Consider the following 25646-nt stretch of genomic DNA (forward strand, 5'->3'; position numbering starts at 1 on the left):
TTTTCCCGGTGGGCTCCCAATCTATCTAATGTACCTGGGGCAATGGGGGGATTAAGTGACTTGCCCAGGGTCACAAGGAGCAGCGTGGGTTTGAACCCACAACCTCAAGGTGCTGAGGCTGGAGCTTTAACCACTGCACCACTCTAGAAATCAAAATGTAGTAAAAGTGAGCCAAGTATAGGACAATCAAGCCATTGTGACATCACTGATGAGGTTGGCTCTTATTGGTGGAATGAGGCATTGTGACATCACAGTATCAGCTCTGGTTACCAGAGACAGACACTTTGCACACTATTTATTCATTCAGTTTTCTATACCATTCTCCCAAGGGAGCTCAGAACGGTTTACATGGATTTATTCAGGTACTCCAGCATTTTTCCCTGTCTGTCCCGGGGGATCACAATCTACCTAATGTACCTGGGGCAATGGTGAAACCAGCTAATTAACCCAGCAGTTATGCTAACAGAGCGGGACAGAATCAAGTCTCTGCCATCACAATGTGATTAAAGAACCACATATGAGTTCAAAAAGAGAAGTGTTTCCTTTCAGATTTTGCAGTAGTTGAAAGCTAGTTCCAAATCTCTAGGCCTTTACCTTTAATATTTCTCACTCTCTTGTGGCCACCAACCTAGGCTTACCAGATGTCCAGGAAAATCCAGACACATGTCCTCTTTTTAGAGCACGGTCCAGATGGATTTCCAAAATTCGGCAGTTTGTCTGGGTTCCGGAAGGCCCCGACTTCAGGGCCACGTCTGGTGGACCTCCACGAATGCGCCAAAGCGACATAGTGACATCACACAGATGCGCACATGCATGTGACATCATCACGGCGTATCCGGGTATGCCCAGAGGCCCTCCAGAAGCAGAGACGGGGTTTCTTTGGGGCGGGGCAAAATGGGGAGGGGCTCCGTGACCTTTTTTTTATCATTAAGAAATCTGGTACATTCAAAGAGCACAATGGAACCAAGACAACGCTTTACTTGGAGGAGGGGAACAGGACCCTACACTCCAAGCCTAAGACAGAGAGGGTCCAGTCCATGTGTGTGGTGCGGTAAAACCAGGCCCAGATCAATGTACCTCAGGACAATGGAGCCCTGTGGTAAGTCCATCCCCATGACTCAAGACTGGTGATTAGATCAACGAGATGGACTAAGACCGTGTGTCAGCTAGCAGCTGCTTCAACCAGAGTCCAGAGTGACCGCATGGCTGGGCTTGTCTTGTGGTCTGGCTGCCCCCTTCTCCTGCGACTTGCCCCACGCCCCACAGTGCTTTGTGAAGACAGCCTGCCACAGCGATGTGTACTGCCTATTGCTTAAGCCCAGGATAACCGGGATAACAGCGGCACTGCCACTGCCCATACAGGTCAAGATGATGAATGTAAGCCAGCTCATTTCATACTGCTGTATTGCCAGCACAGAGACATGTAGGCAGGCGATATAGGGAACCCAGCACACCAGGAATATCAGCGAAACGCTGGCGATGCACTTGGCGTATCTCAGGTCCATTTGCTGCTCCAGTTGCAAGGCACCCTCTCTTTGAACGGACCTGTGGAGTTTCTTAATCTCCTGCAGCTGCCTTCTGGCAACAGAGAGAACTTTAATCATAAGGAAGGTAATGACCAAGATGGACGGGATCAGGAAACCATATATTTCCAAGTACAAGTAGGCACTGGGGAATATGTGTGCATAAGAGCAGGTGGAATTCACCCCCCACTGGTTCCAGCCAAAGACGGGCAAGCTGGAGAACACCAGCGGTACCGTCCACACCAAGAGCAAGGACAGAGGCACAAACCGATGAACCCAAAAGCTTCGGAAATGCAAGGGATAGACGATGCAGAGATATTTCTCATAGTGTACCATCAGAAGGTTGGACAAGAAGGACAGAAAGAAAAAGTTGGGGGAGATGTACACAAAGAGGCAGCTGTGATAGTCCAGCTCCTTGCAGAACTTCATGCGAGGGATGAAGGGCAAAGTCACGCCGGTGAAAAAGTCGGCAAAGAGCAAACTGAGGAAGAAGTAGTTGGCAGTGTCGTGGAGCTTCCTGTTGAAGACAATCCCAATGATAATGAACAGGTTGGCCAGGACGATGAAGGCAGAGAGGGGTGCTGAGAGGTAAAAGATGAGGTTTCTCTGGAAGCTTTCCTCATCTTGGTTTGAGCAGTTCACCATCCTGAGTTCTTTCATGCCAAAGAAGTCACATTGAGATCATCAGGACTGCTGGGGCAAGAGACATCTTCATAAGAAGGCACCGCACACCGAATTCATCCCAGGAGGATGTAGCCACTCGCTGGTCAGCCATGGATACAGGTCCAGGACAACTACAAGAGAAGGAACGGGAGACAATGAATGAATTTATGGACTTCACTTGTATCAACTCAACCACAAACCTAGAGGCACAAGTTCCAGCTTCACCTCTACTGCTTATTCTGTGACTTTCAGCCCATCACTTAACACAGTTTGAGCACAGGGACGTTAAGTGACGTGCTGAAAGTTTCTCGGTCACTAGTATTTACACTGCAAAGGTAATTAGATGATTTTGTGCTACTTAGAACCGTTCAGATTTGGCCCCATTTTCCTCTGTGGCAGCACTAGAAACCCATTAAGCCTCAGAATAAAACCAGGACTGGATTAACTTTCCTCTGATGGCATGGAGCCATCCGGTAACTCTACAAATGCTCCTTGTGCGGTTGGAAACTTTCATGTTGTTCCAGCACTGGTGAATCCTTTTTAGGAAGTAGATGATGACCTGACATTTGGTATATTACACAACATGTAAGCTTCCAGCCGCAGTAGCAGGAACTTCATGCTTGGATGTTTGAGGAAACCCAGTTTTAGCCTAATTTCTTTCATTTTCTGCCAGATTTCTTTCGGTTGCTAAGAGTGCCAGCAAAACGGTGTTGTGGAACATGAATATTTGATATTACACATGCTGAGTGATAAGGAACCTCTTCGCCTTTTCCCCAGGGAGGGTCTGGCATGTTTGGGGAATGATCTCTGATACGATGCAGTCCCTCTCATCACCCACCTAACATTATGCTCACAAACCCCACAACTCACATTGTCATAACTTGCAGACTAGTGGTTCCAACCTCACACGCCCTTAACTTTTGCGAATGCTCCTGTTGCTGGCATTCAAGAGGAATCCATGGGCCAAGATGGAGATCTCCATGCCGTGGGCTGCCAAGCCCTGTACTAAAACACGTTTTGTGGGTCCCATGCAGGTATCGCAGTCTACCAAGATTCCAGATTTTTCCAAGACCCACAGAACTGCTTTACAAGTTTCAAGTTTCAAGTTTATTAAATGGCTTGATTAACCGCTTAAACCAAGTTTCTAAGCGGTGTACACTTAAAAAGTTACATATATTGGGTAACAAAACAGTCCATACAATTAATAAATAAACTTATTATGCTAAAAATTAACATTGTTGAACATAAGGTAAGGAGGGATGAAATACAATTTGTAAAGAAAAGAGGAGACATCAAAGGCAAATACAAAAGGATAATAAGACATTTAGGGGGAATAAAATAAACAAAGCAAAGATAAAAGGTTAACTTGCAAATGCATCTCTAAAAAGAAAAGTTTTTAACTCGTTTTTAAATTTTACACTCTTTCTCCTCCCGTAAAAACATAGGGAGGGGCGTTCCATGTCTGCGGTGCTGTACAAGAGAAGATAAATTGTCTCCTTGTATTAATAACTTTTAGAGAGGGAATAGATAAAAGATTTTGTTCGTTGGATCGTAAGGTTCTCTTTGCAGAATAAGGGATAAGTAATCTAAATAAAAATGCTGGAGTCTTATTATATAAGGTTTTAAAAATAATTGTACATAATTTATGCGTAATTCTATATATAACAGGAAGCCAATGAGCCTTTTTAAGGAGTGGTGTTACATGATCAAACTTTTTGGATTTAGTTATTAATTTAATTGATGCATTCTGAATAATTTGTAGTCGTTTTATTTCTTGTAAAGCTTTAAATAGGGAATTACAATAATCGATTTTAGATATCACAAGAGTACAGTACACCCCCAAAATTTGCAGGGTTCCGTTCCAGGAACACCCGCGAATGCGGTTTAGGAGTGGATCAGAGGCAGGAGAGGGCACCTGGGGCGCCAGTGGGTGCTGAAAATTGGATTCAGGATCATTCTTAGTATTTTCCAACCGCCTCTTCCAGGAACTAAAGTCAGGCTACACCAATCAGGAGCTGCTTTGACACACTATCTGGCGTATCAAAGCAGCTCCTAATTGGTGTAGCCTGATTTTAGTACCAGGAAGAGGTCCGCGATTCGCGAACTGCAAATTTGCAGGGGTAAAACTGTATATCAAGTCCCAAAACAGCAAAGTTAAAGCAGCTAAGTGTAGGGTTACCATATTCGGCAAAAGATAAACCTGGACACATGGCCCCACCTTGTTTCACCTCCAGCCATGCCCCCAAAAGGCCTCATCTCTTTTTCCCAACCTCCAGAATGCGGGGATGCCTGTGACATCATCGGCACATGCTTGTTGAAGGCCCCCCCAGATGCGGCCGGAGCTCAGGGTTTTCCAAAACTCCGGACACACTGCCGGGTTTCGGAATATCAGTGGTAGCTCGGACCGTCCTCTAAAAAGAGGACATGTCCGAGTTTTCCCAGACATCTGGTAAACCCTATCGAAATGACAGGCATCGGAATCACGCCTAGGTAGACGCTTTGCGGCAGTTCATGCCACTATGGGCGCGACTAACACCGGAAGTGGCATGAGGTGCCCGAAAGTGCCTACATAGGCGCAGTTCAGAGATAGGAAAAGCCTGGCCTACATTTCTGGCACCCAGTGGCGTAGTGAGGGTGAGTGATGCCCCTCCCTCCACCACACCCCCACTCCCCTACTGCACACCCACACCCTTCCCTTCTCCTGTACTTTTTTAATTTCCCAGGCGCCTGCATTCTGTTGCCTATCCCCCCGAAATCACTTTCTAGGCATTGGGTCTACAATAGAGAGTTGCGCGGGGACAGAAATCCCACCCATCCCCGCCCATCCCCGCCAGGATCTTCTCCGTCCCCACCCGTCCCCACCAGAATCCTCTCCATCCCCAATCATCCCCGCCAGAATCCTCTCCATCCCCACTCGTCCCCGCCAGGATCCTCTCCATCCCCACTCGTTCCCGCCAGGATTCTCTCCATCCCCACCTGTCCCCGCCAGGATCCTCTCCATCCCCACACGTCCCCGCCAGGATCCTCTCTGTCCCACCTGTCCCCGTCAGGATCCTCTCCGTCCCCACCCATCCCCGCTAGGAATTACCTCCATCCCCGCCCGTCCCCATAAAAAGCAGCAATTACTTCTGACAGGATCATCAATTCCACAGTTTCTTTTGCATGTCCATTATATTATATGGATGAACCCTGCTTCCAAAGCCTTCCATCCCCGTGGGAGTCCCGTTGGCTAGAGGGGGGTCCCCGTAGGAATCCCGTGGGCTAGAGGGGGGCCCCCATGGGAGTCCCATGGGGTAAGGGGGGATTCCCGCAGGACCCACGGGATTCCCATGATCCCCGTTCCCGTGCAGACCTCTAGTCTACAAGTGACGTCAGAGAGAGGCGACACCGATGTGGGCAAGTTTGTAGTGCTCTGGCAGGGAAAATTAAAGCGGTATAAAGGAGGGGAAGGGCGCACGTGCGAGGTGGGGGGTGACGGGTGCCAACACCCCTACCAAACTTGCACCCAGGGCAGACCCCCCCTCCTCCCCGCATCCCCATGGACTATACCACTGCTGGTGCCTATCTTTTCCAGAGGCGTAATTCACTAAACGGCGCCATCACGTGATTGATACATGTTTGTCAGACATTTTTTAGGCAGCTGCCGATGTCGGCGCCTGATAGAGAATCCAGGCCTTGGGGCTTTTTTTTTTTTTTTATCCGATATATCAAATACAAAATAAAGTTGGAAGAAAATCATGTTCTTTAAAAGTAGGAACTGCTATATCTGGAACTCAGTAAAGACAGGCGTGAAAGGTACTTTAGTCAGTGATATAGATGTAAGTGACCCCATGCACAGAATTATATCAGGGCTGACAGTAAAAATAGCAGTGTGGTCACGCAGCAAGAGTTATAAACATCCTGCAAGAGAAAAATGTGCTGATCATTTATTGCACATGGCTATAAAACAGGAATACATTATATCATTATAATCAGATGATAATAGACAGAAAGAACAATCAACCTGCCTGCCATCTCTTCTGAATACAATGGAGATCTCGGCCCCACCTACTTCCTGTTGCCTGGGGCTTAAGTGTCGGCCTTCTGGGGACCATGGCAAGACTACATTTGTGAAAGATGTAGGAGAAGAGAGCGGTTTCAGAGGAGTGAGGGGGTGCAATAACCATTCAGACTGTCCTGGGGGACCCACAGCCAGTCAGGTTTTCAAGATATTCCTAATGAATATGCATGAGGCAGGTTTTCATATAATAGAGGCAATGGAAGGGATAGGCGGCATGCATAAGGGGGGTGTTCCTTGTAAATTGTGTTTTAAGATTTATATCTTCCAAAAGATATAAAAAGTTGGAGTCGGTCCAGAGGAAGTCTACTAAAATGGTGTGTGGTCTTCATGATAAGGCGTATGGGGACAGACTTAAAGATCTCAATCTGTATACTTTGGAGGAAAGGCAGAAGAGGGGAGATAAATACATACGTGGCGTAAATGCGCATGAGTCGAGTCTCTTTAATTTGAAAGGAAGCTCTGGAATGAGAGGGCATAGGATGAAGTTAAGAGGTGATAGAGTCCGGAGTAATCTGAGGAAATAGTTTTTTACGGAAAGGGTGGTAGATGCGTAGAACAGTTTCCCAGAAGAGGTGGTGGAAACAGAGACTGTGTCTGAATTCAAGAGGGCCTGGGATAGGCACGTGGGATCTCTCGGAGAGAGAAAGAGATAATGGTTACTGTGGATGGGCAGCCTGGATGGGCCATTTGGCCTTTATCTGCCATCATCTGGAATCACTGGCAAAGTACACACATGGTTTCAAGGATTCCTACAATCCAGGACCTACAGAGTAAAGACAAACAATGAAAAATCAGAACCATGGCCCAACCCCTGTGGTGTACCCCAAGGATCACCTTTATCTCCCACACTCTTCAACCTCTACATTGCATCCCTCGGCACCTGCCTAGACAAAATATACAGACGACATCACCATTCTCCTTCCTTTTGATCAGCCAACGCCCACCATGGCAGACACACTGCACAGAACTCTAGAAACAGTGGCAACATGGATGAAAGACCACAAACTAAAACTGAACCCAACACAATTAAGAAGAAAAGAATTCTTAGGTTATCGTGATAAAGTGATTTCATTGGGTGCTTCTTTTCAGTTAAGGTTTCCATGCAAGTGTTTTCTATTATATCAGGATAATAAGTATATATTTTATGATCCTGATCAGCTGCGCTTCTTTTTAGAAGGGAAAGGGATTTCTTTTGCACCCCAGTGAATGATAAAGTAACTCAAGTCTGTAATTAAAGCCGAAATTAATGCTCTAATTTCATATAATAATATTGATAAGGTGTTTTTCTTTCCTGCCTCCTTTCTCCAAAATTTGAGGACTATGTATTAAGGTATATTATTTCACAGCCATTTGGCTTAATTTAATTTCTAATCCATTAGTGAATTGGATGTATTAATTTCTGTTAATTTCCTGTTAAGCACATGTATGTACTTAAATAAAAATCAATAAATAAATTAAAAAAAAAAAAACTGAACCCAGACAAAACAAAATTCATACTTCTCGAAAAAAATAAAACCCCAACCATAACAAACCTAGTAATAAAGTCAATCACATACCCCATTCAACCCACTCTAAAACTTCTGGGAATGACGATAAACAGATGCTGCACCATGCAACCACAAATCAACAAAACAACACAGAAATCATTCATGGTCATGAGAAACCTAAGGCAAGTTTGAAAATTCTTCGACAGAAAACAGTTCCAGCTCATGGTCCAGTCCCTAGTCCTAGGTCTCCTTGACTAGTGCAACATCCTCTATCTCCCCTGCCCTGCAACAATGATAAAACAACTACAAACAGTACAAAACACAGCCCTGAGACTAATCTATTCACTAAGAAAACACAACCATATCACCAAAGCATACCTTGACTCACACTGGCTCCCAATTCAAGCAAGAATACTATTCGACTATAGAAATTAGATAGTTCCAAGTCTAATAGATGCTGGCACTGTCATCTCAAAGTTGGGACATTGGATCATCTATTGTCCCTCGATACTTAAATTTTGGAGATCCATTTGGGATAAAGTGAACAAAATATTGGAAAATCCAGTGGCATTGACGTACGATACCATCCTATTTGGTACGTTAATGAGGGCTACAAGCCAAATATCTGCTCAGAATAACAAACTTCTCTTTATAATGACAGGGGTTGCCAAACAACTTATTAAACTTTCAGAAAAGAAATAAAAACCATGAGACTAATTAACACCGAATGAAACATTTCAATCCTCTCTGAAGCAACCCGCTCTACTCTGTAACACCTCTGAACATGTCCAGAAATCCTCTTCTGTAATCCGCCTTGATCCGCAAAGAAATCACTAATGTAATGTAATGTAATTATGTTTCTATGTTGTTTTAATTGTTCCGACCTGTTTAGGTGAACGGAGATAAATCGAAGGAAAGAGATTAGCAGGCCTGATGCAGACGTTGCATGTCACCGCAAAAGTGGTACTCCCATGTATTTATGCAAACTACATCATGAGCAGCTCACACCCATCTGCTCCACTGCCAGCACTGCATCCCCCTCCCCCCCCCTCCCACATCCACCCAGTCTGGGGCAGGGGCTGGGCAAAAGCCAGATGCTCTGGATTCTACATTATCCACCTTAAAAACACCTGAGCGGATCCAGCTCTTAAGAGGACCTGAGACTAGGAGAGGGCACTGTGCCTCGTCTCGGCAGTGGGCTGGTTGCTACACTTGCCTTTAAACCTAAATGTAGATCCACAGGATCCAGATATCATCTCCGGATCCCCTGAGCATCCAGAGCTGCCTTTAGGTTCCTCCTTAGCAATAAAGACAAATCTGGAGGATTCACTAAGAGAGTTCACAGTGCCCTTCATCTCCACCCCACCTCAGCTGAGTCCCAGAAGATCAAATAGGTAAAAGCCAGATTTTCTGGATCCTCCAGTTCTGCTAGTGTTTGGTTTGGTGGAAAGCATGGATCTAGAAGATCTGGGTTTTACCTATTTTTTTAATTAATTTATTTTTTTTAGTAAATTTTATTATTTTCCAATATGAACAGTGCAATATAAATATATACATCTGAAACATATCAAACCATTGCAAAACACTTTTGAATTACAAAAATTAAAAGACATCATTACCCCCCAACCCTGTATAACTCAGAAATGTAAACATACATCAAATATATATGTGGTATCCCCCTCCCCTCCCCTGGATGTGTTTGGGAACGAAATCTAATTTAAAAGAGATATAAGACATAAATATATAACTACATATCTTAATTAGATGCAAAAAAGCTGCTAACGGGCCCCACACTAACTTAAATACCTATTGTTCCCCAAAAATTCTACATTCATTTTTTCATATTTGTAACTAGAACACAAATTTACCCACCAAAAAGGAAAATTTAAAGTATCCAAACTCTTCCAATTTCTTGTTATCATTTGGATGGCTATCCCTGTCATTATCATGAAAAGCCTGCCTTTATACTGGTCAAATGGGGGTTTAACATACAATAAGATACCGCATATAACCATCTCATATAACAATGGAATTGCAGAATCAAATATTACATTGATTTGTCCCCATATCGATTTCCAGAAGCTGAGTATCAGAGGACAAAAGGTTTTACCTATTTCTAATCTAATCCTTGAGTTTATATACCCTCCCCACTCATCCTCACTGTCAGGTTTTGTCCGTACATGTTTTATATGTTTTTTTCTTTTTTTTTTATTTTTCTCACTAATCTTTCTAATACACCATTAATTAATTCTTTCTATCCTATTTCAAATTTTATTGTTAACCGGTCAGATATTTGTTTTATGATCGGGATATTAAAAACCAATAAACTTGAAACTTGATCATCTTCTAAATTAGAAGCTCGACTCGGTTTACATAAAGATACTTGATGAAATAGAAGGGACAGATCTAATTAACGAGGACTAATAAAGTCATCTTGACATAATCCACATTCTCAATAAGAATAACTGAAAAAATGTGTTTTTAAAGATTTTCTGAAGGTTGGAAGAGATAGAAAAGTTCCAACATCAACAGGAAGTTCATTCCAAAAAGATGTAAAAATGTATGCAAAAGATTGAGAAATATAACCCAGAGAAGGACAAGACAGTTTGTGCATCTGAGAAGTTCTTGATTTTATAGACCGTAAAGAATTCAAAGAAATGGAAACCAAAGGCCCATAAATTCCATGTAAAGTTGAAAGGGGATAGATTCCGTACGAACGTAAGGAAGTTCTTCTTCACCCAGAGAGTGGTAGAAAACTGGAACGCTCTTCCGGAGGCTGTTATAGGGGAAAATACCCTCCAGGGATTCAAGACTAAGTTATACAAGTTCCTGGTGAACAAGAGCGTACACTGGTAGGGCTAGACTCAGTTAGAGCACTGGTCTTTGACCAGAGGGCCGCCGCGTGAGCATGGACCACTGGTCTGACCCAGCAGCGGCAATTCTTATGTTCTTATGTACTTGCGCATTTAAATTGAACTAGGAAATGGACTGGAAGCCAGTGAAGTGTTTTTAAGAGAGGAGACATGGTCATACTTCTCTTTACCATAAATCAATTAATTGTAACCTTTTAAAATTTCTCTCAGAGTTGGGGGAACAATGACTGAACTCAGAGTTCAGTATTTTAGTATTCTCTCGGGCCTCCCGCGCACCCACCTCTCGCCTCTTCAATCCGTTCAAAATTCCGATGCATGACTCATGTTCTGTGAGAGCCGCTATTCTCACCTTACCCCTCTCCTCAAGTCGCTTCGTTGGCTCCCTGCCCATTTCCGAATACAGTTTAACCTCCTCTTGCTGACTTACAAGTGCATTCACTCTGAAGCCCCCCGATATCTCTCCTCACTTATCTCCCCTTATGCCCCCCCCCCCGTGATCTCCGCTCATCGGGCAAGCCCCTCTTATCTGTACCCTCCTCTTCCACTGCCAACTCCAGACTCTGTTCCTTCTTTCTTGTGGCACCGTATGCCTGGAACAGGTTGCTTGAATCAATACGTCGTGCTCCATCCCTAGCAGCATTCAAATCCAAGCTAAAGGCCCACATTTTGGAAACTGCTGTCAACTCTTTAACTCCCACTCACTGCTGTCAGATACCTAGACCCACCTCAACCCTGAAATGTCCGGTCTAAATTAGATTGTAAGCTCTTCTGAGCAGGGACTGTCTATTTTATGTTAAAATGTACAATGCTGCGTATTCCTTTCAGCGCTATAGAAATAATAAATAGTAGTAGTAGTGGCTGTCAGGAAAAAAAGCAAGTTTTAAGGAGATTTTCAGAGCTCTACAGTGCAGCAGGGGGTGTCATCCTTCAAAGACATCAGGATAAGGGCATAAGAATTGCTCCTGCTGGGTCAGGCCAGTGGTCCATCGTGCCCAGCAGTCCACTCACGCGGCATCCCAGTGCCCTAACTGATACCAGCCCTACCTGCGTACGTTCCGGTTCAGCAGGAACTTGTCCAACTTTGTCTTGAATCCCTGGAGGGTGTTTTCCCCTATAATAGCCTCCGGAAGAGCGTTCCAGTTTTCTACCACTCTCTGGGTGAAGAAGAACTTCCTTTCGTTCGTACGAAATCTATCCCCTTTCAACTTTAGAGAGTGCCCTCTCGTTTTCCCTACCTTGGAGAGTGTGAAATCCCTGGATCTTGAATCCCTGGAGGGTGTTTTCCCCTATAACAGCCTCCGGAAGAGCATTCCAGCTCTCCACCACTCTCTGGGTGAAGAAGAACTTCTTTACGTTCGTACGAAATCTATCCCCTTTCAACTTTAGAGAGTGCCCTCTCGTTTTCCCTACCTTGGAGAGTGTGAAATCCCTGGATCTTGCATCCCTGGAGGGTGTTTTCCCCTATAACAGCCTCCGGAAGAGCATTCCAGCTCTCCACCACTCTCTGGGTGAAGAAGAACTTCTTTACGTTCGTACGAAATCTATCCCCTTTCAACTTTAGAGAGTGCCCTCTCGTTTTCCCTACCTTGGAGAGTGTGAAATCCCTGGATCTTGAATCCCTGGAGGGTGTTTTCCCCTATAACAGCCTCCGGAAGAGCATTCCAGCTCTCCACCACTCTCTGGGTGAAGAAAAACTTCCTTTCGTTTGTACGAAATCTATCCCCTTTCAACTTTAGAGAGTGCCCTCTCGTTTTCCCTACCTTGGAGAGTGTGAAATCCCTGGATCTTGAATCCCTGGAGGGTGTTTTCCCCTATAACAGCCTCCGGAAGAGCATTCCAGCTCTCCACCACTCTCTGGGTGAAGAAGAACTTCTTTACGTTCGTACGAAATCTATCCCCTTTCAACTTTAGAGAGTGCCCTCTCGTTTTCCCTACCTTGGAGAGTGTGAAATCCCTGGATCTTGAATCCCTGGAGGGTGTTTTCCCCTATAACAGCCTCCGGAAGAGCATTCCAGCTCTCCACCACTCTCTGGGTGAAGAAGAACTTCTTTACGTTCGTACGAAATCTATCCCCTTTCAACTTTAGAGAGTGCCCTCTCGTTTTCCCTACCTTGGAGAGTGTGAAATCCCTGGATCTTGAATCCCTGGAGGGTGTTTTCCCCTATAACAGCCTCCGGAAGAGCATTCCAGCTCTCCACCACTCTCTGGGTGAAGAAGAACTTCTTTACGTTCGTACGAAATCTATCCCCTTTCAACTTTAGAGAGTGCCCTCTCGTTTTCCCTACCTTGGAGAGTGTGAAATCCCTGGATCTTGAATCCCTGGAGGGTGTTTTCCCCTATAACAGCCTCCGGAAGAGCATTCCAGCTCTCCACCACTCTCTGGGTGAAGAAAAACTTCCTTTCGTTTGTACGAAATCTATCCCCTTTCAACTTTAGAGAGTGCCCTCTCGTTTTCCCTACCTTGGAGAGTGTGAAATCCCTGGATCTTGAATCCCTGGAGGGTGTTTTCCCCTATAACAGCCTCCGGAAGAGCATTCCAGCTCTCCACCACTCTCTGGGTGAAGAAGAACTTCTTTACGTTCGTACGAAATCTATCCCCTTTCAACTTTAGAGAGTGCCCTCTCGTTTTCCCTACCTTGGAGAGTGTGAAATCCCTGGATCTTGAATCCCTGGAGGGTGTTTTCCCCTATAACAGCCTCCGGAAGAGCATTCCAGCTCTCCACCACTCTCTGGGTGAAGAAGAACTTCTTTACGTTCGTACGAAATCTATCCCCTTTCAACTTTAGAGAGTGCCCTCTCGTTTTCCCTACCTTGGAGAGTGTGAAATCCCTGGATCTTGAATCCCTGGAGGGTGTTTTCCCCTATAACAGCCTCCGGAAGAGCATTCCAGCTCTCCACCACTCTCTGGGTGAAGAAGAACTTCTTTACGTTCGTACGAAATCTATCCCCTTTCAACTTTAGAGAGTGCCCTCTCGTTTTCCCTACCTTGGAGAGTGTGAAATCCCTGGATCTTGAATCCCTGGAGGGTGTTTTCCCCTATAACAGCCTCCGGAAGAGCATTCCAGCTCTCCACCACTCTCTGGGTGAAGAAGAACTTCTTTACGTTCGTACGAAATCTATCCCCTTTCAACTTTAGAGAGTGCCCTCTCGTTTTCCCTACCTTGGAGAGTGTGAAATCCCTGGATCTTGAATCCCTGGAGGGTGTTTTCCCCTATAACAGCCTCCGGAAGAGCATTCCAGCTCTCCACCACTCTCTGGGTGAAGAAGAACTTCTTTACGTTCGTACGAAATCTATCCCCTTTCAACTTTAGAGAGTGCCCTCTCGTTTTCCCTACTTTGGAGAGTGTGAAATCCCTGGATCTTGAATCCCTGGATGGTGTTTTCCCCTATAACAGCCTCCGGAAGAGCATTCCAGCTCTCCACCACTCTCTGGGTGAAGAAGAACTTCTTTACGTTCGTACGAAATCTATCCCCTTTCAACTTTAGAGAGTGCCCTCTCGTTTTCCCTACCTTGGAGAGTGTGAATAATCTGTCTTTATCTACTTTGTCTTGAATCCCTGGAGGGTGTTTTCCCCTATAACAGCCTCCGGAAGAGCATTCCAGTTTTCTACCACTCTCTGGGTGAAGAAGACCTTTCTTATGTTTGTATGGAATCTGTCCCCTTTTAACTTTAGAGAGTGCCCTCTCGTTCTCCCTACCTTGGAGAGGGTGAACAACCTGTCCTTATCTACTAAGTCTATCCCCTTCAGTACCTTGAATGTTTCGATCATGTCCCCTCTCAGTCTCCTCTGTTCGAGGGAGAAGAGGCCTAGTTTATCTAACTTTTCGCTGTACGGCAGCTCCTCCAACCCCTTAACCATCTTAGTCGCTCTTCTCTGGACCCTTTCGAGTAGTACCGTGTCCTTCTTCATGTACGGCAACTTCAATATTTTAACTGGATCCATCTTATACAAACAATAAAGAAAAGCCGTATCTTCATATCTAACCTTCAGGATAAATCCTCTTTATAGGTACAGCATTTTGTTCCAGAGCTCTCCTTGAAGGTGAATCTATCTCAAACCATGTATAAAGTGGTGTATCATTCTTTATTTTCAGTTTCAATTATTCCCTGTTCTATGGAATTGGATGCCTTATCTCAAGAAACCGACTGGCCTCATTTTGTGCTCAAGGATTCCAGACCAACCATATCTACTAATCTCACACAATCTTTGCACGTTGTAACTCATAAAGTACCATCAACTTCAGTAGGAAAATTGAGAGCTGGTCTTGCATCAACTAATCTATGTTGGGATAGTGGGAGTGAGTTAGGCAAGCTCTTCAACCGCTAGTCCGTGCACCGGTGCCGGTCCACAGAACTTTTCTGCCAGTCCACAAGGCCGGCACGTTCTTCAGCCGCCGGTCCATGATGCAATCAACGCGGTGTCTTCGGGCCGGCTCCCTGAGTGCTGCAGTGCACAAAGCCATGGGAAAAGGCTCCTATGCGTGTCCTGCGCCTGAACCAGAAGCTTTCTCTCTGATCGCAACATCAGAGGGAATGCTTCCAGATGAGGCGCAGGAGCCACTGCCCACAGCTTTGTGCAATGCAGCTCTCAGGGAGCCGTCCCGAAGGTACCGTGTTGATCGCACCGTGGACCGGCCCAAAGATAACACCGGGGAGCAGGCCAGAAGGCAAGTCACATGGAGGGAAAGAGACAACAACAGTAGGGGGGAATGCTTTTATTTTTTTATTTAGTGATTGATTTGTCTGTTCAGGAAGAAATGCATTTGTTTCTATTTCTCTGGGGTTGTACTGCACGCAGAGTCTTGCATCTTAGGATTTGTTTGTAGCTATTAGTACTTTTAGTTTTCGGTCCTGCATTTGCATGGGGTTATCTATTTTCTGTTAGCAATGAATGTTGAAAAGCATACAGTGTGCTTTGTGTATTTTAATTTTGTGGTTAACCATTATGTGTTGTTAATACGATTATATTGTATGTGTGTGTGTGTATATATGAAAAATGGTGTTACAATTAGTACTATTATAGGGGCAAGGTCTGGGGTGGAGATGGAGGCTTAGCCCAGTGTTCTTCAACTGCCAGACTGCAGACCGGTGCCGGTCCATTGGTGTCAAAAGGTTGAAGAACACTGCTCTAGATCCCATAGACTCAAAGATTAGATCTTTCTGGGACAATAGGTGTCTTATTCTACAAGATCTTTTTGATATTAAACTCACTCTTTCATTAGCTGTAATTATATTTGGGTCAGCCTATCCATCTTTGACCTCCCTGAGCCATATATGAGGGGCCACCAAAAAGTTCTCAGCCCAACCAAGACGAGAAGGATGTGGAGCCATGAAAGTTACAAGTTATTCCACACTTCTCTCGACACTTCAGTGCAATGAGACAAATGCATCTAGTAAACAGGCCCAAGTTCAGTGGTACCTTGGTTTACGAGCATAATCTGTTCCAGGATCAGGCTCGTAATCCAAAACGCTCATTTATCAAAGCAAAGTTCCCCATAGGCCTTAATGCAAACTCAGAAGATTCGTTCCACAACCAAAGTTTGCAATGGTGGCCTACGGGTGAATACTTGCCTGCAGGTGCTGCAACGATTCCAAAGTGGTGCGTTCCTTCCCTCGGGGTCCCCGTGCGGCTGCCCTCCCGCTTCGGCTGATGCCTCTGCCGTCGGTCAGCGCCTCCCATATAAGCCTGCCGCCATCCTGAATGAGCAGGCGCGCGGCTTTACCTCTCCTCTCCTACTTCAGCCGCTGCCCCGACAACACGCTCACGTTTAAGCACGCAGGACGTCCACATCCTTCTCTCTTCTTGGTTGGGGTGAGAGAACTTTTCAGCAGCCCCTTGTAACCCCTTATTTGGCATTCTTTTGTCTACAAATAACACTAGGATCCTGGAAGAACTCCAAAAATCTTAATGATACATTTTGGTGGCAAAACTCACAAAGTAGAATTAAACGTTATTGAGAAAACGAATCTCCATAGAAAAATAAAAACAAATTTGGTTCCTTGAAACATATATCAAAAAAGCAATCTTTCCACTGGGAACTTTAGTAGATTGCTCATGCAAACGTTATCATTGTTCTGTTCCTTTTGAGTTATTTGATGCTTTTTTTTTCTTCTTCTTTTTAGTGCATGTTTGTTCTGTTTTTGTAACATTTAAATTCTCAATAAAATATTAGCACTAAAAAATATATACAGTGTAGCTGAGCTTAAAAATCAAGAGCTTCCCTGACTGATTTTGCCAATGCCCAAATTTTTGACTTCGTAAATGCAAGAGAAGCATGGAATGAGGATGGTGAGAGCCCTGAGACCCCCCCCCCTCTTTTCCAGGAGCCCAGCTAACATAATGAAGGGTAAGGAGGAAAGGCTTACCGTGCTGTGCTGAGCCGAGCCAGGCTTCCGCCGACGTCCTGCCTCCCTGGTGCAACAGCTGATCTGCCTCGGCACCTCTCCCTCCAAATCCGGAACCTGCTTTACTCCGGCTTCATTTCCTGCCGCTCTAATTAGTCACTTGCTCAGCGCATCTCTAATGTGTCCTCTCTTCGGGTGGAAGTGTGGGGGGGGGGGTGACGGTTGGCCCTTCTTATTCCCCTCCCCAACAGAGGCCAAGTTCCTATGCTGCTGTCACGACATCCTGAGCAGATCTGTGGTTCAAAAGCTGGTTATTATCTTGCCCGATGCTGTTTTCACCCTGTGGGGGGTCGAGTCTCTTACCCACCCCCATACCAATCCCCAGTCATTATCTGGGATAGTGTTGTCCTGTGCAGCTTGTCCCAGTCAGGAAGCTCCTCATTGTCCCAGCTTGAAGTGGGGGAACTAAACACTTTAGCTTAAGGGACACAGTGAAGGGAACCGATGATCAATCATCTCCAGCCCTGAGATCTGTGCTGGGAATGCATTTACTTTCCCAAGCCTTAAATAAGTCAATACCCAGATGAATTCCCAAGTATCTAATCCTAAACAGTAGGGCATCAGGGGAGGGGATTCCAGTGCCTTTCCTCTCCTAGCCATGGCATTTTTAAACAGTATAGGGCTAGTTTTAATTATATAGAAATTTGTGACATTCCGTGTTTATCCACACACAGCACTGGGCACCTCTGGAGGTGTCAGGTTGTCCCACACACAGTAAATAGGTGGCTTTGAAGGAAGTTTAAATAGTTCATGCTAGCAATTGTTGGGTTGTCATAGTTCACACTCCACCGCTCAACAATCCTGACAGCCCTTGGTCACGTGTGCGGCCCAGAGAACACAGCCACATTTTTCAAAATCATCAGGGATGCTAAACCCAACGTCTCTTACCTCCCCTAGGCAGCGGCAAGGAGTTTCTTCAATATTAGGGGTCTCAAGCACCCACAGAACTGGCTCCTATAAAGACTGCAAGCTTTCAGCACATTTATTTATTCAAATTTTCTATACCAGTCTCCCATGAATTCAACCATTTTCCTTGTCTGTCCCGGTGGGCTCACAATCTTTCTAATATCCCTGGGGCACCAAGTGACCTACCCAGGGTCACAAGGAGCAGGGCATGGCAGAACCCACAACCTCAGACATAGTACGGTATGAGATAGCATGGCAGACATTGTCTGACGGATAGAAAAACAGAGTTACCAAAGCTTGGTAAAAATATAGTATGACAAACGTGGTATGGTGAGAAATAGTCTGGTGAGCCTAGTATTGCAAAAAATGGGTAACAGAATGACACGACTTGGCAAAACTGGCGAAGCAAGCGTGCGTGATGAAACACAGCCTAGAAGACATGGCATGAAACTAAAATCAGTTTATTGCTAAAAATAATGCAAAAAAAAAAAACAAAAAAAAACTATTCTATACAGAGCATTTTTTTAAATAAACTATTATTGAAATAAACAGTTATTCAAAATTCTTTTATCATAAAAGTTTTAATTTTTTGCTGTTGACATCAAGAATCTTTTTACTAGCAGTCTACACAGAGTACAACGAGGATGTTTCCCTTAACAGTTGAAACAAAACTCAGATCATCAGACCTCTGCGGTACCACCCAAAGGAAAGATTCTCAAACCAGTCTTCAGGACATAAACAGCCAGTCAAGTCTTCAGGGTACCCATAATGGATACGCAAGAGATAGATTTACATGCCTTAACTCTCCCATCTTAGTTTTTAGTCTTGTAGAATTCTACACACGTAGAGCAAGGCTGCCCAAATGGTCGATCGCAATTGACTAGTAGTCAATTGCGTTGCCTTTGCAATCTTTTTCTCCCTGCTGCTTCTCCAAACCAGGCCTGGCATGTACAAGCACTGGACTCACAAGACTTCACCTCCGATGTCAATTTTGACATCGGAGAGGAAGTTCTGGGCCAGCCAATTGCTGCCCGGCTGGCCTGGAACTTCCTCCCCGACGTTAGAATTGACGTCAGAGGTGAAATCTTGTGGGCCCGGCACTTGTACGCGCCAGCCCTGGCTCGGGCAAGCAGCAGGGAGAAATCGGCATTGTGGCTTGAGGGGGGGGGGGGGTAGGGAAAGAATCGGGGAAGTGGAGAAATCAGCACGATGGCTTGGGGGGGGCAGGGGGAGGGAGAAAGAAAGACAGGCAGGGAGGGAGGGGGAGAGAGAAAGGCAGAAATAAAGAGGGGGGCAGGGGGAGAAAGAAAGAAATATTGGCTTTACAGAAGAAGGAAGTGCAACCAGAGACTCATGAAATCACCAGACAAAAAGGTAGGAAAATTGATTTTATTTTCAATTTAGTGATCACAATGTGTCCGTTTTGAGAACTTATATCTGCCGTATATATTTTGCACTATATATATTTTACTAAACCGCAATAGCGGGTTTTAGCGCAGGGAGCCTATGAGCATCGAGAGCAACACAGGGCATTCAGCGCAGCTTCCTGCGCTAAAAACTGCTATCACAGTTTAGTAAAATGGGAGGGGGTATATTTGTCTATTTTTGTCTAGTTGTTACTGAGGTGACATTGCATATTTTAAAGTCATCTGCCTTGACCTCTGATAAAAACCCTGTATACAAATGATAATTAACATTTTCTCTGTGTAGTATGCTTTGTGTTTTTTAAATTTTTATTGTTGGTAGATCATTTTGACTTGGTCATTTTAAAAGTAACATCGTTTGCCTAAAATTATTACGGGTTTTGTTTGGAGAGAATGTACGTATAGTTTTGCATAGGGCATATTTTTCACAGGTACAAGCATTTCATGCAGGTTTAGTAAATTCTCCTATTCGTATCAAATGTGAAAAAGATCCAAATACTTTATCTCATGCATTGTGGAAATGTCATCTTATTAAATCTTTCTGGTCTGCTATCTTATTATTTTTAGGTTCATTATGGAATTGTCAATTGGTAGAATCTCCAAAGGGGGTGTTATTTAGTAAAGCTGCGGCTTGTGGTGGTTTTGGTTAGGGAAGTATTCTATTTCAAAGGGCGTGTATGATTGGTCATAAGTGTACTTTGCAGTATTGGTTACAGAAAGATTTGCCTAGTTTTTGGCATTGGAGGAATCTATTTCATCGTTTAATTTTATTTGAGGTGTGGTAGGTTTGTAAATTTCCTAGAACTTGTTTATTTTTTAAAATTTGGGATCCTTACATACAAAATTTATCCTCAAGAGCAAGAAGTATGATTCCTAATACTTTACATTGAAGATTTGGTATAGTACAATATATTTTAATACTTGGTATTTGATGTCACTTTTCGTTCTAGGGTAGGGGTTGGATTGGGAGGGATTATAGTAATATGTGGAATTACTTGAATTGTATTTTGTTTAATTCATTTATTACAATGTTATAATTAAATTAAAATAATGGGGGGGGAGGGGGAAGGAAAGGGTGGAAGGTAAAAGGGAGAATGTATTGATAGTTGTAATAGGTAATTTGAAAATTTATTTTGAAGAAATGAATGACATGTGATGAAATGTTAATATGGTAAATTTAATATGTAACGATTATTTTATTGTATATTTATTGGATTTCTTCCATAAAATGTTATAACATAAAAGTAGCTCACAAGCCAAAAAAGTGTGGGCACCCCTGACATAGAGAATGACACAGGGACAGAATTTGTTCCCGTCCCCATAGATAACCACAGGAAACCATCCCGTGTCATTCTTTAGTGTCTATCTCATCCTCAGTCCTTCTACGCCGGCATTCTTCAATGCAAGCCTTGAGGGTCAGTGGCTGAGCCCATTCATGGGATAATAAGGCCATTGTGACATCACTGATGAGGCTGGCTCTTAGGCATTGGTGGAATAAGGCATTATGACATCACAATATCTGCTCTGGATACTAGAGACTGTCATTCTCTAGTGTTTATTTAAACCTCAGTCCTTCTACACTGGCATTCTTCAATGCAAGCCTTGAGGGTCAGTGGCTGAGCCCATTCATGGGATAATAAGGCCATTGTGACATCACTGATGAGGCTGGCTCTTAGGCATTGGTGGAATAAGGCATTATGACATCACAATATCTGCTCTGGATACTAGAGACTGTCATTCTCTAGTGTTTATTTAAACCTCAGTCCTTCTACACTGGCATTCTTCAATGCAAGCCTTGAGGGTCAGTGGCTGAGCCCATTCATGGGATAATAAGGCCATTGTGACATCACTGATGAGGCTGGCTCTTAGGCATTGGTGGAATAAGGCATTATGACATCACAAAATCTGCTCTGGATACTAGAGACTGTCATTCTCTAGTGTTTATTTAAACCTCAGTCTTTCTCAACCAGCATTCTTCAATGCAAGGCTTGAGGGTCAGTGGCTGGGCCCACTCATACTCTGATTCTTATGTGAGCCAAGTATAGGACAGTCAAGCCATTGTGACATCACTGCTGAGGTTGGCTCTTAGGCATTGGTGAAATAAGGCATTATGACATCACAATATCTGCTCTGGATACTAGAGACTGTCATTCTCTAGTGTTTATTTAAACCTCAGTCCTTCTACACTGGCATTCTTCAATGCAAGCCTTGAGGGTCAGTGGCTGAGCCCATTCATGGGATAATAAGGCCATAGTGACATCACTGATGAGGCTGGCTCTTAGGCATTGGTGGAATAAGGCATTATGACATCACAAAATCTGCTCTGGATACTAGAGACTGTCATTCTCTAGTGTCTATTTCAACCTCAGTCTTTCTCAACCAGCATTCTTCAATGCAAGCTTGAGGGTCAGTGGCTGGGCCCACTCATACTCTGATTCTTATGTGAGCCAAGTATAGGACAGTCAAGCCATTGTGACATCACTGCTGAGGTTGGCTCTTAGGCATTGGTGAAATAAGGCATTATGACATCACAATATCTGCTCTGGATACTAGAGACTGTCATTCTCTAGTGTTTATTTAAACCTCAGTCCTTCTACACTGGCATTCTTCAATGCAAGCCTTGAGGGTCAGTGGCTGAGCCCATTCATGGGATAATAAGGCCATTGTGACATCACTGATGAGGCTGGCTCTTAGGCATTAGTGGAATAAGGCATTATGACATCACAAAATCTGCTCTGGATACTAGAGACTGTCATTCTCTAGTGTCTATTTCAACCTCAGTCTTTCTCAACCAGCATTCCTCAATGCAAGGCTTGAGGGTCAGTGGCTGGGCCCACTCATACTCTGATTCTTATGTGAGCCAAGTATAGGACAGTCAAGCCATTGTGACATCACTGCTGAGGTTGGCTCTTAGGCATTGGTGAAATAAGGCATTATGACATCACAATATCTGCTCTGGATACTAGAGACTGTCATTCTCTAGTGTCTATTTAAACCTCAGTCCTTCTACACTGGCATTCTTCAATGCAAGGCTTGAGGGTCAGTGGCTGGGCCCATTCATACGCTGATTTTTCCCTCTCTCTTAAAGAATGACACGGGGATGGTGAACTGCAGGGACAAATTCCAGAATTGTATTTTTTTCCCCTTCATCTACAGGCTGCTTAGAAGTTGACAGGGATAATAATCTGTTCTCTCCTTAAACACTCCTAGTTTCCTTTCACCATTGTTGAAAACGTCGTTATTGATTCCCTAAATATCAATTAATGGAATTAACACCATTCTCTTACAGATTAGCCCAGGGAAGCTGTCAACACAATAAATGGAGCAAAAAAAGACCTCAGTACTTTCTGTGCCAGCATAATCATAGGTCAAAAGAACTCCACAATAGTTGTCAGCATTAATTCTCCAAGCAAACTCCGGGAAAACATGTACAAATTCTCTCTCAGTCAATTAGCAACAATGTTAGAAATAAAAGTATTTTAACCTTCTTCCAAACATCTGGAGAAAGTCAGTATAACTGCCCCACCTACTGGGAGGCAGGCAGGACATCTGAGCAGCCTTAGGCATATAGCAAACAGCTCCATTGCCACCAGGAGCTGCCCCCACCAGAATCCAGCGGCAGCAGAGGAGAGGAGCAAGTTGGGCCAGCGATGGAGAGTTGCTGATGCTCTTGCTATATGCCACCATTAACTGGAGCCTGAAGGCACCAAACACAGGGCAGCTCCATTTGCACCAGGAGCTGCCCCACCGGGATCCAACATCATCAGAGGAGGGACATCAGGCTAGCATGGGAAAGTCGCTCCACCCCCAATGCGCCTGCTATGTTGCCCACCAGGATCCAGCATTAGCAGAGGAGGGGAGTTGAGTCAGGCCAGCATGGGAGAGTCACTCTACTCCAACACTGTTGTAGGGGCTTAAGGCGCAAGCCAAAGGGTGTGCTTCTTTGCGCAGTTATTTGTGTAGTTCACATAAGCAATTGAAATCCAAACTGAGAATAAGAGCTACATTACCTTCACATCCACAAAGCAACATGAGTTTTTGCCTCTTTTGCAAGGTCCACTGATGTATAACAATTTTTTTAGGTACATCAGAAGCGGAAAACCTGTGAGGGAATCTGTGGGCCATTGGATGATAGAGGAGGAGAAGGCCATAGATTCCGTACAAACATAAGAACATAAGAAATACCGCTGCTGGGTCAGACCAGTGATCTATCATGCCCAGCAGTCCGCTCACGCGGCGGCCCTTTGGTCAAAGACCAGCACCCTGAGTCTAGCCCTACAGAGTACATCCTTGTTCAGCAGGAACTTGTCCAACTTTATCATGAATCCCTGGAGGGTGTTTTCCCCTATGACTCTGGGAGAGCATTCCAGTTTTCCACCACTCTCTGGATGAAGAAGAACTTCCTTATGTTCGTATGGAATCTATCCCCTTTCAACTTTAGAGAGTGCCCTTTCGTTCTCCCTACCTTGGAGAGAGTGAACAACTTGTCCTTATCTACTAAGTCTATCCCCTTCAGTACCTTCAATGTTTCGATCATGTCCCCTCTCAATCTCCTCTGTTCGAGGGAGAAGAGGCCCAATTTCTCTAATCTTTTGCTGTACGGCAGCTCCTCAAACCCCTTAACCATCTTAGTCACTCTTCTCTGGACCCTTTCAAGTAGTACCGTGTCCTTCTTCATGTACGGCAACCAGTGCTGTACACAGTACTCCAGGTGAGGGCGCACCATGGCCCGGTACAGCGGCATGATAACCTTCTCCAATCTGTTCGTGATCCCCTTCTTTATCATTCCTAGCATTCTGTTTGCACTTTTTGCCACCGCCGCACATTGCGTGGATGGTTACATCGACTTGTCGATCAGAACTCCCAAGTCCCTTTCCTGGGAGGTCTCTCCAAGTACTGCCTCGGACATCCTGTATTCATGCATGAGACTTTTGTTACCGACATGCATCACTTTACACTTATCCACATTGAACTTCATCTGCCATGTCGATGCCCATTCCTCGAGCCTGATTATGTCACTTTGCAGATCTTCACAATCCCCATGCGTCTTCACTACCCTGAATAATTTTGTATCGTCCGCAAATTTAATCACCTCGCTGGTCGTACCTATGTCCAGATCATTTATAAAGATGTTGAAGGAAGTTCTTCTTCATCCAGAGAGTGGTGGAAAACTGGAACGCTCTTTCGGAGGCTATTATAGGTGAAAACATCCTCCAGGGATTCAAGACAAAGTTAGACAAGTTCCTGCTAAACCAGAACGTACGCAAGTAAGGCTAGACTCAGTTAGGGCACTGGTCTTTGACCTTAGGGCCACCATGGGAGCAGATTGCTGAGCACGATGGACCACTTGTCTGACCCAGCAGCGGCAATTCTTATGTTCTTATAGCGGAGAAACTGAATTAATTCTTTGCTTCGGTCTTTACCTAAGATGTAAGAGATCTACCTGAACCGGAAATGGTTTACAAGGGTGATGATGCGGAGGAACTGAAAGAAATCTCGGTGAATCTGGAAGATATACTAAGCCAAATCGACAAGTTAAAAAGTGATAAATCAAATGGACTGGATGGTATACATCCCAGGGTATTAAAATGAAAACATGAAATTGCTCCTATTTAGTGATCTGTAACCTGTCGCTAAAATCATCTGTAGTACCTGATTGGAGGGTGGCCAATGTTACGCTGATTTTTAAAAAGGGCTCCAGGGGTGATCTGGGAAATTACAGACCAGTAAGCCTGACTTCAGTGTCAGGCAAAATGGTGGAAACAATTATAAAAAATAAAATTGTGAAACACGTAGACAAACATGATTTAATGAGACGGAGTCAGCATGGGTTCTGCTTGACTTCTTTGAAGGTGTGAACAAACATATGGATTAAGGTGAGCTGGTTGATTTAGTGTATCTAGATTTTCAGAAAGCTTTTGATAAAGTTCCTCATGAGAGGCTCCTGAGAAAATTAAAGTGTCATGGAATAGGTGGCAAAGTTCAGTTGTGGATTAGGAATTGTATTATCGGATAGAAAACAGAAGGTAGGGTTAAATGGTCATTTTTCTCAATGGAGGAGAGTAAACAGTGGAGTGCTGCAGGGTCTGTACTGTGACTGGTGCTATTTAACTTATTTATAAATGACCTGGAAATTGGAATGACGAGTGAGGTGATTAAATTTGCAATGATACTAAACTATTCAAAGTTGTTAAATCGCAGGCGGATTGTGAAAAATTGCAGGTGGACCTTAGGAAATTGGAAAACGGGGCGTCCAAATGGCAGATGAAATTTAATGTGGAGAAATGCAACATGATGCGCATTG

At 44.3% G+C, this 25646-nt stretch overlaps 1 protein-coding gene across 1 annotated transcript; it reads right to left on the bottom strand.

The window, feature by feature from the left end:
- Positions 1-312: 312 nt before the first annotated feature.
- On the bottom strand, positions 313-17585 carry GPBAR1 (G protein-coupled bile acid receptor 1). The gene is made up of 2 exons (XM_033944364.1): positions 16974-17585; positions 313-2317 (listed from the first exon to the last, which is right to left on the bottom strand). The coding sequence occupies exon 2, from the start codon at positions 2181-2183 to the stop codon at positions 1179-1181; it is 1005 nt and encodes a 334-aa protein (XP_033800255.1). The 5' UTR covers positions 2184-2317; positions 16974-17585; the 3' UTR covers positions 313-1178.
- Between the last annotated feature and the right edge of the window lie 8061 nt (positions 17586-25646).

The sequence above is a fragment of the Geotrypetes seraphini genome, chromosome 5, assembly GCF_902459505.1.
Source record: "Geotrypetes seraphini chromosome 5, aGeoSer1.1, whole genome shotgun sequence".
Taxonomy (NCBI): domain Eukaryota; kingdom Metazoa; phylum Chordata; class Amphibia; order Gymnophiona; family Dermophiidae; genus Geotrypetes; species Geotrypetes seraphini.